The following is a 12,498-nucleotide window of genomic DNA, read 5'->3' as shown; positions in this document are numbered from 1 at the left end:
AAGAGAACAATCACTGCAAGTGTATATAAAGATCATTTCAAAAAAAGGAAAGGATAGTTCACAATGCGCTAGCTATAGACCTATATCACTACTAAATACAGATATAAAACTGTTTGCAAAGGTGCTAGCTACGAGGTTAAAAGAGCTGATGCCGGAATGGATACATGTAGATCAAGTGGGTTTTGTCCCAGGAAGGGAAGGGAGGGATAATGGTCTAAGAACATTGCTTCTTTCACAGAAGGCAAAGAGAGAAAAGTTACCAACAATTTTATTGTCGATCAACGCTGAGAAAGCTTTTGACAGGGTAGATTGGGGGTTTATGATAAATACCCTAGAGGCCTTCGGAATAGGGATTAATATGATGAGTTGGATAAAGGAGCTCTATAACAGTCCGTCAGTGGCGGTTAAGGTAAATGGGTCCCTCTCAAGGTTTTTTAAGATGTACAATGGTACAAGACAGGGATGCCCCTTATTCCCGTTACTATTTGTTATATGCCTGGAACCTTTGCTGGAGACAATAAGAAAGAGTGTAGATATCAGAGGAATCAAGATAGGTGAGACAGAGCATAAGATAGCAGCATATGCTGATGATATGCTGTTTTATACTGTGAAACCTGGGCTAACGTTATCTAACCTAATGGGATTACTAAAAGGGTACGGAGAGCTTTTAAACTTGAAAATAAACCCCTCAAAATCAGAGATCTTGAACATTAATGTTTCAAAGAATGTGATGCTGACCTTGCAAAAAGATTTCCCATTTTCATGGAGGAAGAAGGAATTAGGTTACCTAGGTGAAAAGTTGACTCCTTCTATAAAAAATATATACCGGGTAAACTATATTCTATTAATAAATGAAATAAAAGATAAGTTGAGAAGACTCTCAAGGGGAAGGGTCTCTTGGATCGGGTGTATAAACTTGGTCAAGATGGTGATAGTCCCAAAAATCCTATATAAATTCTACATGCTCCCAGTCCATATCCCAGGATCTTTCTTTGGGATAATAAAAAAAACTAATAATTAAATATATATGGGCTAATAAGAAACTGAGAATTAGGTATGAAGTTCTGTATAATAAGAAAGAGAAAGGAGGATTAAATCTGCCCAGTATTAAGAATTATTATATGGACGTGATACTGTCACAAATTGTAGATTGGACATATAATTCACAGGGGAAAAGTTGGGTTAAAATAGAAAGTATATTAAGTAATGCACGATTAGAGAGGACTATCTGGATACCACAAAAGTTTTGTATTATGGATGAGACTAGTAGTACATTGACACAGGAGGTATTAAGAGTATGGGATAGATTGCACAAGCAAACGGATTGGATGTAAAATTCACTGTTGATTCCCCTAGTGGGTACTGAGTTTTTCCCACCGGGGAAGGATAATATTTTGGGGAAATGGTTTAAAGATGTAGATGCACGTTTGGGGGATATAGTAGTTAAAGGGAAGTTGGGCACTTTTCAAGATTTAAAGAGTAAAAAAAATAGTTATTTCTGGCATTAGATGAACTGAGATATTATCAATTAAGACATTTTGTTGCGAAGCCACTGAGGATGACGGAGGACATGCTCCCACTTGAAAAGATGTCGGGTACCAGTACGGCTCCAAAACATGTTACTTCTGGGATATATAAGATTCTTGTTGAATTGGGTCTTCCGCTGTTCTTAGAGAAATGGGAAAGGGAACTGGGAACAAATATGAATGATTCACAGAAAAATTAAATGTTTTAATTAGCACATGGGGTGGTCAACATAAACACAGTTGAGATGAATTCTAAATGTTTGGGGAGGTGGTATTTGACACCGAGTGTTGCACATAAACAATGAGTAAAAGTCTCACCATTATGTTGGACGGGATGTGGAGCCAAGGGAACAATGGCACACATATGGAGGGACAGTCCAAAAATACAGGGGTTTTGGCAAGATGTAATCCAGTTTATACAAGCGATACTGGGGACAACTATACATGAGGATCCGTGGGTGTGTTTATTTTACAGGACAGAGTTACCAGTGAAGCGGTATAAAAATAGTGTATTATACCATCTAATTAGTGCGGCTAAAGGGCTTATTCCTAAATTTCGGCAGGTACAGAAACTTCCAACAATGAGGGACTGGTTAGACAGGGTGGAATATATAAAGAAGATGGAGCAGTTATACCATATAGACAAAGGTAATATGGGTAAATTTAGAAAGGAATGGGGAAGATGGTCTGACTTCAAGGCATCCGGAAAATATATGGAAGTAGTCGGAGGCCCATGGTTCTGATGTGAGGTAGGAGAAAAAAAGGGAATGTTTTGAAAGACTGTAGCAGGAATAGGAGAAGGGAAAAGAAAGGTTAGAGAGAAAGAATAGTAAAAAAAGGAAGTTGGAAGTGAAGACGGAGGAGAAAGATTATAGGTATGGACTGGATAGTTGGAAAGAGAAGGGAAGAGCTATATGGACCAGGGCAAGTTGTAGGAGGGATTGGGCGAGGGGCAGGGGGTTAGTAGGGAGGTTGGAATGCAAAGTTCAGGGGAAATATTTGTATGAAAATTATATTTTGTCATGTTTTTGTACTGAAAAAACAGTTTAATAAACAGGTTAATAAAAGATTTAATTTAAAAAAACAGACCTTGAAGTAAATACAAGGCTTGCTTGTTAGATATTGGCTCCGTCCCTCTCCTGTAAAAATCTCAATGTGATAGTATTTGAAAAATGTACCACAATGCGAGACCTGATGTAACTATCCTCCTTGGGAGATTCCTGGGAAATGATGAGTACCTCAAATCTCGCAAGAAGACACTACAGTCCAGTGCAGGAGCATCTCTCTTTTGCATTATTTTGGATCCCTATTATTCCCTATCATTCCTGAGGTCTCCTAGGAAGGAGGGTAATGTCGCAAAACAAGGTATCAAACTTCTTTTACAGGGGAAGGAGGCCCTGATGTAATATGAGGACCTTGCATTTTACTGCATGATCCATTTAAGCTACCTTCAGTTATTAGATCAGTCACCATAAATAGCCTTGCAGGGAAAATATCTAATGCGTGTGGGTACCTTTATAAAACAGTATTTTTTAACAATTATACAGTGCTCTAGGAACTTTGTAGAATGCTAAACTTTGAATGCCTTTAAACTTTTAATATGCTTACTGGTAGTAATATCATTGTTTTCTGCATTGATGCCTAGTCCTTACTTTAAATAAAAAGTATGCAATCCCTAACAATGAACTCATACCACTGAAAAAATAGTTATTCATCCTGGCAGTGATCTAGTGGTTAACGTCCTGAAGTGAGCTGAAATCGCAAGCAATGTTATCAGTCATGTTCAATTCTCTTTGTGGACTACAGAACACCTCCAGTATGTTCTGGAGATGAGGTGAGAGGGAGTTGTTCTGTGGTCCAAATTAAGAGCAAGCAGCCTAGGGTGACAACACTGCTCTTTTAAAGATGCAGTACAGTGGGTGAGTGGTGTCACTCTAAGACAAAGCCTAAAGAAAACTAATGAGTCCACCACTTCCAAACACTGGCAAACTGGAATATACAGTAAATTTGTGAGCATTTAGATACACTTTAAAAATGCATTTAATGATTAAATAGTTATTGATCAAGTGATAAAAATATGAATTACCGCAGTGTGCCCTTGTAAGATGGAGTAGTAAATGTGTTGCAGAGACTCTTCTGAAGGAAAAAGCACATTAAATACACTAAAAAGGGAAATAAATCTTGTATCCACTTCATTTCGGCCACCACCAGCCTTTCCCATTGCCGCTATAAATCCAAGATCCCGAAGGAACTTGCAGTTAAGTTCTTTCCCACGATCATACATGCCTCCCTTCTCCAGCAAAAGCTTAAGGAGGGCAATTGGCTGCTGGGTTCCATATTCGTCAACCTGTATGTAAGTAAATTCAGTTTCAGTTTTAAATATAATATAAAATAAGTATGGGCATTTGTTGACTACAACTCTTATCGTAGGAAAATATAAAATCATTTTCTCTTGGCAGATACAGTGGCATAATAATGTCAACAATTACAGGAACAACACATGCAAAACATAAGCTGCATTTACAAAGGATCTCTAAAATATTCAGGATTTTCTTTTTTGTTAATGGCAAATTATATTCTGGTTTGAAAGAGGAGGTCTTGCCATCATAGGTGTTTAGTGACTAGGGTCTAGAACAACTGTTCTACAAGATATAGTAATATTGTGGTTAAAGAATTTAACCTTGGGCATATTCATGTCATCCATAAACACCAGAAGTCGCTTTCCCATTGGTGGCCCATAGTTATCCTTTGTACGTTTCTCTACGTTGGCTTCCAGATTCCTTTGGATGTCCATTGATGTGGTACGAGAGGAAAAATTGATAGTCAGCAACATCTGACAAGAAAACAGATTCAGGTATGCCAATTTGTAGATGAATGGGTAAACTATTAGGAATATGCAACAGAGAAACAATAGTAACAGAAAATAACAACAGTATTTTTAGATATGCAACATTTATATTATATAGGATGGGTATGTGTGTTATATATCAATTCAATATTAGAAAACAAAGCTTTTCGTAATAGATGTTTCAAACATATATAAAAAATATATATATATAATTGGTAGCAGAAGCATCTCTACCCATAGCACTTTAGATGATGTATCCCTTCCACGTTAGGCCTTCCTCCACTACAGTGGACAGTTCTTGGTCCAGTACGCAGTTACATAAAGTGTGCATACTATATATGAAAGTTGTCCATGTACATTTAACTATATCATGAAAAGAAGACAGTACAAAATAAAGACAATAATCGAGTCTTAAACCACCCCTAGAGAGTGCCACCTGAGCCAAGAGTCCTACTAAGCCTCATAGTATGAACAGTTAAGTGTCCCAATAATCTTACTGCATACTATTAAACACCCCTCCGCACGTCTAGAAAACATTTGATTAAAAGACATTCTTGACCCACATCTATTGTAATATTTGTTGTAGCTAGCTAACTGTGTAAAAGTTTCCGGTCAGCCCAAATATTTACTTGGTCATAGCATACGTCAATGGTCATATAATGCCAATATGGAGTAAACTGACACAGTTGGAGGAGAGGTTATATGTCATTTTATTGCAGTAATGTTTACACATCATCCACAGCAAAACACAGACAATTCAATAATTTATACAATACAACATACCATGCTATCACTGTTCAGGTTCCTTAGGAGGTTCATAGTAGTTGCAGTCTTTGATGTCCCAGATTCCCCTACAAGAACTACTGGCCTTTTAATTTTCACCATTTGCTCCAAGAGCCATGTGGTGCGAGTTGTGTCCACAGTGGGAACTAGAAAACATAAAAAAATGTTTCTGACTTGGTACAAGCTTTTTTTCAGGCTAACGTTTAATATATACAGATAGTATAGACTTAGTATAAAATATACAATAGATATAATCACATATCACAAAATTCAAACGCCCTTGTCCCCCTGTGCAAATGTGAATACGCACGTAGATCCTGGGGTTTATTTACTAGTTGGTTCACGCAGAATCTCATGCACTTCTGCATAAAAACCAATCAGCTTCCAGGTTTTATTACTAAAGCTTAATTGAACAAGCTGAGGTTAGAAGCTGATTGGCTACCATACACAGGTGTACAAGATTCTGAGTGAACAAGCTTTAGCAAATAAACCGCACAACACACATAAGGCATCATCATGTACATCAGAGTAAGAGCACTAATGCTAGCACCAGACCTCCTGTTTAACTCTAAACTGGTCACCTGTAAAGAATAGTGAAGCATCGCCTATTGATAATTTTAAGTACTGTAGTTTGTTGCCATTCCATATGCAATTTTACCCACTTTCCGTCCACCCGCCCGCAATGTACTGTGGACGGGTGGCAGCTGCTGGACCAGCGACGTACCCTTACATTTCTGTTGTTGTTCCAACACAGGGAAATGCTGAGCTCCCAAGTTGGCATGCAACACTCCCCGCAACGTCTGCTGTGTTCACTGGACATGGCTGAATGAAAATTCCGGTGAACGGGACCCGGTAATCAAGTGATCACATAGCTGGTGGTCAAGTGATCAAAATGACAACAAAGCTGTTATGAATCAGTCTGATTCATAACAGTTCTGCTTCTCTTCCTGGTGAGTTGTGATTGGCCCACAGCTCTCACATGATACATGGGGCTATTCACAGCACCCTGTACCATGTGACCAGCTGGAGCCAATCACAGAGCACTGTATTTTGAGCTGTCATAAACTTAACCCATTCATGACAGTTCAAATCAAACATTGCATTGCAGGTGCAATAATCTTAATTGTAATGCAATGCAAAGTGTAAAAAAATATACAATGATTCGGGGTTCAACGTAATTTTCTAAAAAAAGAAGTTTTTTCATGTAGACAAAAAGTGTCAGAAAAGGCTTGGTCTTCAAGTGGTTAGAAGAGTGAGTGATGTGTGGCATAAGCTTTTAATGTTGGCCCTGAAATGCCAGGATAGTAGAAACACCCCCCTAAATAACCCCTTTTTGGAAAGTAGACATTATAAGATATTTTCTATGGGGGCATGGTGAGTGTTTTGCAGATCCCGTTTGCTGCCACAAGTTTTTAAAAAACTTCTTTTCTTTTTTCTATTTCAAAACCCTGTGACTAAAATGATATCTGCAAAATACTCACCATGCCTCTTATCAAATTCCCTGGGTTGTCTACTTTCCAAAAAGGGGTCATTTGGGGAGGCGGGTGACATGAGGAAATATGCCCTTTAAATGCCTGGAGGGGGTCATTGGATCTTCGGGGCCTGTATGTAGCTAGGCTGCCCAAAAGTATCTCACATGTGGTATCCCCATACTTGGGAGAAGTAGCAGAATGTGTTTTGGGGTGTTATTCCACATATAACCATGGCAAGCATGATCAATATATCATTTAAATGACAACTTTGTGTAAAAACATTTTTTTTATCATTTTCCAAAAATTTGTAGCAAAAAAATAAAATCTTCCATGGACTCAACATGCCTCTCAGCAAATTCCTTGGGGTGTCTACTTTCCAAAAATGGCATTTTAGCACCTCAAGAAATGTGATAGGCTGTCAGAAAGTAAAAGCTTTGTAAATTCCAATATATATACCATAGTTTGTAGACGCTATAACTGTCAGACTAACAAATTGATATACATGTACTGGGATATTTTTTTTTTTACCAAAGACATGTAACAGAATACATTGTGGCCTAAATTTATGACTAACTTTAAGTTTACTAGATATTTTTTATAACCTAAAGTAGAAAGTATCAGGGTTTTTTTCAAAATTTGTGGTCTTTTTACATTTATATCACAAAAAATAAAAAACCCAGTGGTGATCAAATACCAACAAAAGAAAGGTATACAGGTATACAGATCTGTATACCTGATGATGAAATTGTAATCTAAAAGCCAAGTGAGCCTTTTGTATGAAAAGTTTCATAGTATCATAGTTGGTAAGGTTGAAGAAAGACTCCAGTCCCTCCAGTTCGACCTATGTGGGTGTGTGTGTATGCATATGTGTTTGTGTCACTACTATTTCCCATATCCCTGTATATTTTGTCCTCTAAGATACCCATCTAAAAGGTTTTTGAAAATATCGACACTCCTTGCTGACACCACCAATGCTGGAAGGGAGATCGAAATCCCTACCACTCTAACAGTAAAAATCCCTAACTCAATTTAAGATCCTCCAACTTCACTGAGTGGCCATGTGTTTTCTTAAGCGACCTGAGACGGAATAGTTTTCTCCCTATGCTAGAATCACCATGTACAGTAGATACTTATATATTGCAATCATATCGCCTTTTAAGTGTCTCTTCTCCAGGGAGATTACATTTAATTATTGTAGTCACTCCTTATAACTGATGTGGTCAAACCAGAGTTTTATAAAGTGGTAGAATTATATATATATCTCTTGGGTAGATACCCTTTTTAATGCATGACAATAGTCTGCTTTCATTGTTTGCTGCTGCTTGGCATTGCATGCTATTGTGGAGTCTACTAGGACCCCCAGATCCTTTTCCATTCTGGATTTCCAGAGAGTTTCTCCCCCTAGCGAGTAACTTGCATTAGAAAGGTTAGCCCCCACATGCATTACGTTACATTTTGCAACATTGAACCTTGTTTGCCTTACAGTTGCTGACCCCTTTATTTTATCAAGGTCTTCTTGTACAGATTCTATATCCTGCCATGAAGTAATTATCCTGCTAAGCTCTGTATCGTCAGCAAACATTGAGACTGAATTATTTATACCAACCATAATATAACTTATGAGCAAATTAAACAGAATTGGTGACAACACAAAGCCTTGGGGTACACCACTTAGAACTCCAAGCCATTCAGAAGATACATTATTTAATAAGTGTTTAAAAGAAAAAGTGTTTTTACCAGCAGCAACCAAAAATGAAAAAAATGACACCTAGCAACAACAATTATCTCCTTTATCACTTTTTATGTATGAGAAACATTGTATCTGAGCATCTGATTCAGTAGAACAAGCTGGTATACTGTAAGTAGACTGAGATACTATAAGTAGACTGACAAAATATTCGCTTACTACTGAGCCTTCAACTCACCTAAAATATCGATAAATTTCTCCTCTGATTTATGGACATATTTTGGGACCAACTGGCTCCAAGGTATCCATTTCTTTTTCTCACCATCAAAATGAAAGTCATAGATTGTGGGCAGCTGACCTATACACAAATAGATTAGAAAAGTTAATTTCCTTTAATATGCTCATTTAGAACAGTTACCTTGTGGCAGTGATCAGTATGCTGAAACTCACCTGGAAGCTCTCCAGGCCCAGCCAGGGACTTTTCATCATAAATTGTTGACATTGATGCTAAGCGCTTTACATATTCATCAAATTTAATTCTTCCACCCTCAAGTAATGTGGCTCCCAATGAACAATACAAAGCTTCTATAAAGAAGCATTCCAGCACATTGACATCCTCGATCTCCTTCTCTATTAAAGCATCCAGCATCATTGCCAGCTGTGTCACCTGAAACATTTAGCACAAACGTATAACATATGAATTGATATGCTTTCAAGTTTATTCAGGTTAAATGACCATGGGTTAATGACACTGCATTATGTATTAAAAAAAGAGTGTAGAGAAATTAAAATAATGCATATTTTTCTCCTTATAGCTCAGGCCAAAGCTTTTTTTCCTTTCACTTTCTGTCCAGTTGTTGGTCTCACCAAGGACAAGGAGTAAGAAGTACCCCTGACAGAGTTTTGCCTGTCAAATTGCCAAGCACTGAAAGCATTTCAGATACAGTGTGAATCAAATTGATGAGATACAGCAACTGGATAGTAATGAGTCCTTGATGCCATAAAATAAGCGATAACTCAAAGTACTGTGAATAATCATCCAAAATTTATATATAAAATATTTTTGATTACTGCCGACTGAGCAAACATGTGATCAGCGATAAGCTGCACATCTCTGCTTCATAGATACCAAAGGTAAGTCACAGAAAATGCACTATATAGTTAATGTGCATGCATGAACTAAGGGACTATGTGAAATTTATTTTCACATGATCAGATTCCTGTGAGTATGGGCAGTTTAAGCCTTAAAATGAATCAAAGAATTGCACCGATTCTACTCTCTCCCCACTCTACAACAAATACCAGAATACCAATGGGACATTTTATCACATGGTGTAGAGCTGCCCTAAGATTTTGGATTTTTGAAAAGAATCCACATCCAGATTGACTAAGGTACAGAAGGTATCTTTGACCCTGGATCCTTTAGTTCTGTTGTTAAGTCTTTACAACTCCCTTTCTATTTCGAAGCATCCTAAACTATAGTTGTTCTAAACATCCTACTATGGCAGTTGGGAAATCCTCCTCAAATGGAAATGCTCTATCCCACCTTCTTACATTGATTGGTGCTCAGCTGTTAGATCTCACTTCCCTGTGCCAGCTGACTTAAATGAGTAGAGGTTGCCTAGCCAAATATGATATGGTTGGATTCCATTTTCACTCTACTTTTTCTCCTGGAGCACAATCTCTCCACTTCCATCACCTCCAGCCCTTCTGTGACAGCTCTCTCTGCATCCAGATTCCAGGGCACAGCCAGAAAGGATTAATTGCCTACTTGTCATCCAACTCCTGGACCGGACCTTGTACATGCTGGTACTCAGCCTGTGGCTTTTTTCTTCCTATTCAGTAGCACTCTGCACAGCAGGCAGGATGTGATCGGCTTCTTGGCTTTCTCCTCCCACCAGAGCCTCCAACCTTGCAGCTAGTTACTTTCTTTATCTGGAGTGGACACCTGGATCATAAGGAACAGTGGACATTGTGGACTGTGATTTGTTCTGACACTCCAGAGCAGTTCAGGCTACACTGACAGCTTTCCTGGCATCCAGCTCCCTTCACCCGCTGCCAGTTCTGATTCAAAGCCCTGCACCGCTGCATATGTGCACCTGACCTTCTGCCATCCTGATTGTGCAAATGATTTATTTATATTATTTCTTTTTTTTTCTCATGAAAAAAGATACACAATAGTCCTCATTCATGAGAGAGCTCTGACAGGTGATATGTGATCAGCTACCCCCATCTTGTACACACCCACTACAAAGAAGCAGGCAACGTCACTACTAGACCTTACTAGACATGCCCACCAGCTGTCCTTAGACTTGGAAAGGAGAGGGATGGTAGTCATGTGACAGGCAGGGAAAACCACAAAATAAAGGTATATAAACAGCATTTTGGGACATAACACTGAACATAGCTTACATTGATGACTGCAGGGGATTATTTAGGTACATGAATTTCCTTCCACTTTAAGCAAGAGATATCTGTAAGGGTTGCAAACCCTTACAAATACTCAGAGAAATGACTGGTCTTAGGCGATAAACAGATGAAACAAATCCTCCTACATAAGTTGTACCTGTCTATCTACAGCCCTCTCTCCTCTACAACCCTTCAAAGTCCAGAATTTTTGAGATTGTCTGAGAGTTCACAAAAAGGGGGTGGAAAGCTGAGATCACACTCTGCAGAGCTCAGTGAGGAGAGCTATGAGAATTGATTGGAGGGAAGAGACACCCCCCCCCCCCTTCACACAGCTCACAGGAACAGAGCTGAGGCTGTCACTCTGCTGGAGATCCCTCCTCTGTTGCCATTTTTCTCCTGGTGTCAGTAAAATTTGTCAGAAGTGATTTACGCTGATTGCCGAGGAACAAAGCAGCAGACAGAAATGACACTTAGTGCTCTTAATTGAGACAAGTACACACTATAGAGGGATATGTTTCGTTCATACTGTTTGTCAGGTCTGAGGTTTACAACCACTTTATCTTAACCTATCTATGTAAATGTCCACAGTCTACTGATCATTTTTGGTTTATTTTCAACAAGACAATTACATGGGCACCATTCCTGACTGAACATAAACTTCAGGGGTTCAAGAATAAAGTACTAAAAGCAACATTTGTAATTACCATGTTTAGATCTGTCTGAGGAACGATTGTTTTTAATTTTTCTCCTTGTTTCCCATCCATGATTCCTTCAACAATCATTTCAAGACAATGAGGGGCATATTTCTCAAACAAGCGGTTTAATTCCACTTGCTCTTGCTATAAATATAAAAGAAGAAAATGTTTGTAAGCACACTATAAAAAAAGTAACTCCCTATATAAAAAAATCAAGAACTTCCAGTTTTCAAAACAAAAGCAAAAACATGTACAGATCTACAATCAAAGCGGAATGTGCTATTAAAGGATTCCGTAATACACTGGGGTTGATTTAATCAAGGAATACAAACTGTTCACTTAGCCAAGTGAATGTTTGCAGATTAGGTAGAAAGGTTTAAGCTGTTCTCATTTTAATCAACCAATTATGCGCTAGAAAAAATCCTGTTTCTTTTTTCTTCTTTTTTTTTTTTAATCTCTCTCGCACATGATTTGGTAATTAAAATTTTTTTTTTACTAATATTACCAGTAGATTTAGACATGTATCTAAATCTCCCTTGCCTCCAAAGCCCTATCCGTGTTCGGATCACACTCTAGAGGCTATTGACAGGCAGTGAGGAAGCGATGAGATGCCTCCTCACCACTTGTTTTAACCCATTTTTGAAAATAATTGCATTGCACGTGGTTGCAGCTCTTGAATGTGTAGCGTTCGGCAGGACTGCCGCCCACCGATCACTACATGTCGGGTGAACTTTGCTGCAGGCAAGCATGTAAACATCACAGTCCACTGTTTATTGCAGCTTAACGGAGGGCAGCTTGCAGGAGGCAAAAATGCGGCTTAACCACACATTTTTGGCACCCCCCAACTGCAAGTCTAAATGAATCCATACTTTGACAAAGAAACATAAACTTAGCTAAGTGAACAACCTCTACTTATTCCTAGTATATGCATCTCCAGTGGCAACATCCCTCTATTATAATTAAAGAAAAAATAGAATTAGATATCAGTAAAAATAAACATAATTTTCGGAGCCCCCATGTCTGTAACTGTCCTATACATGTAAAGAAATTAGAAATCTAGATCTTGGCTACAGCTACT

The 12,498-nt window shown here is 38.4% G+C and overlaps 1 protein-coding gene across 1 annotated transcript in view; it reads right to left on the bottom strand.

Annotated features, from left to right (window-relative positions):
- DNAH10 (dynein axonemal heavy chain 10) overlaps positions 1-12,498 on the bottom strand; it is a 272,004-nt gene that overhangs the window by 96,723 nt on the left and 162,783 nt on the right. The window contains exons 45-50 of the mRNA XM_089653648.1: positions 11,430-11,564; positions 8,767-8,983; positions 8,555-8,674; positions 5,158-5,303; positions 4,207-4,359; positions 3,613-3,873 (exon numbers count right to left, since the gene is read on the bottom strand). Of these exons, the coding sequence (XP_089509774.1) occupies positions 3,613-3,873; positions 4,207-4,359; positions 5,158-5,303; positions 8,555-8,674; positions 8,767-8,983; positions 11,430-11,564 (1,032 nt within the window). The remainder of the gene's footprint in view (positions 1-3,612; positions 3,874-4,206; positions 4,360-5,157; positions 5,304-8,554; positions 8,675-8,766; positions 8,984-11,429; positions 11,565-12,498) is intronic.

Source organism: Staurois parvus, unplaced genomic scaffold (genome assembly GCF_062004578.1).
Source record: "Staurois parvus isolate SC_StPar_1 unplaced genomic scaffold, SC_StPar_1.0 ptg000719l, whole genome shotgun sequence".
Classification (NCBI taxonomy): Eukaryota; Metazoa; Chordata; class Amphibia; order Anura; family Ranidae; genus Staurois; species Staurois parvus.
Note: the sequence above shows the minus strand (reverse complement) of the source record. Positions and strands in the feature narration are given on the sequence as shown.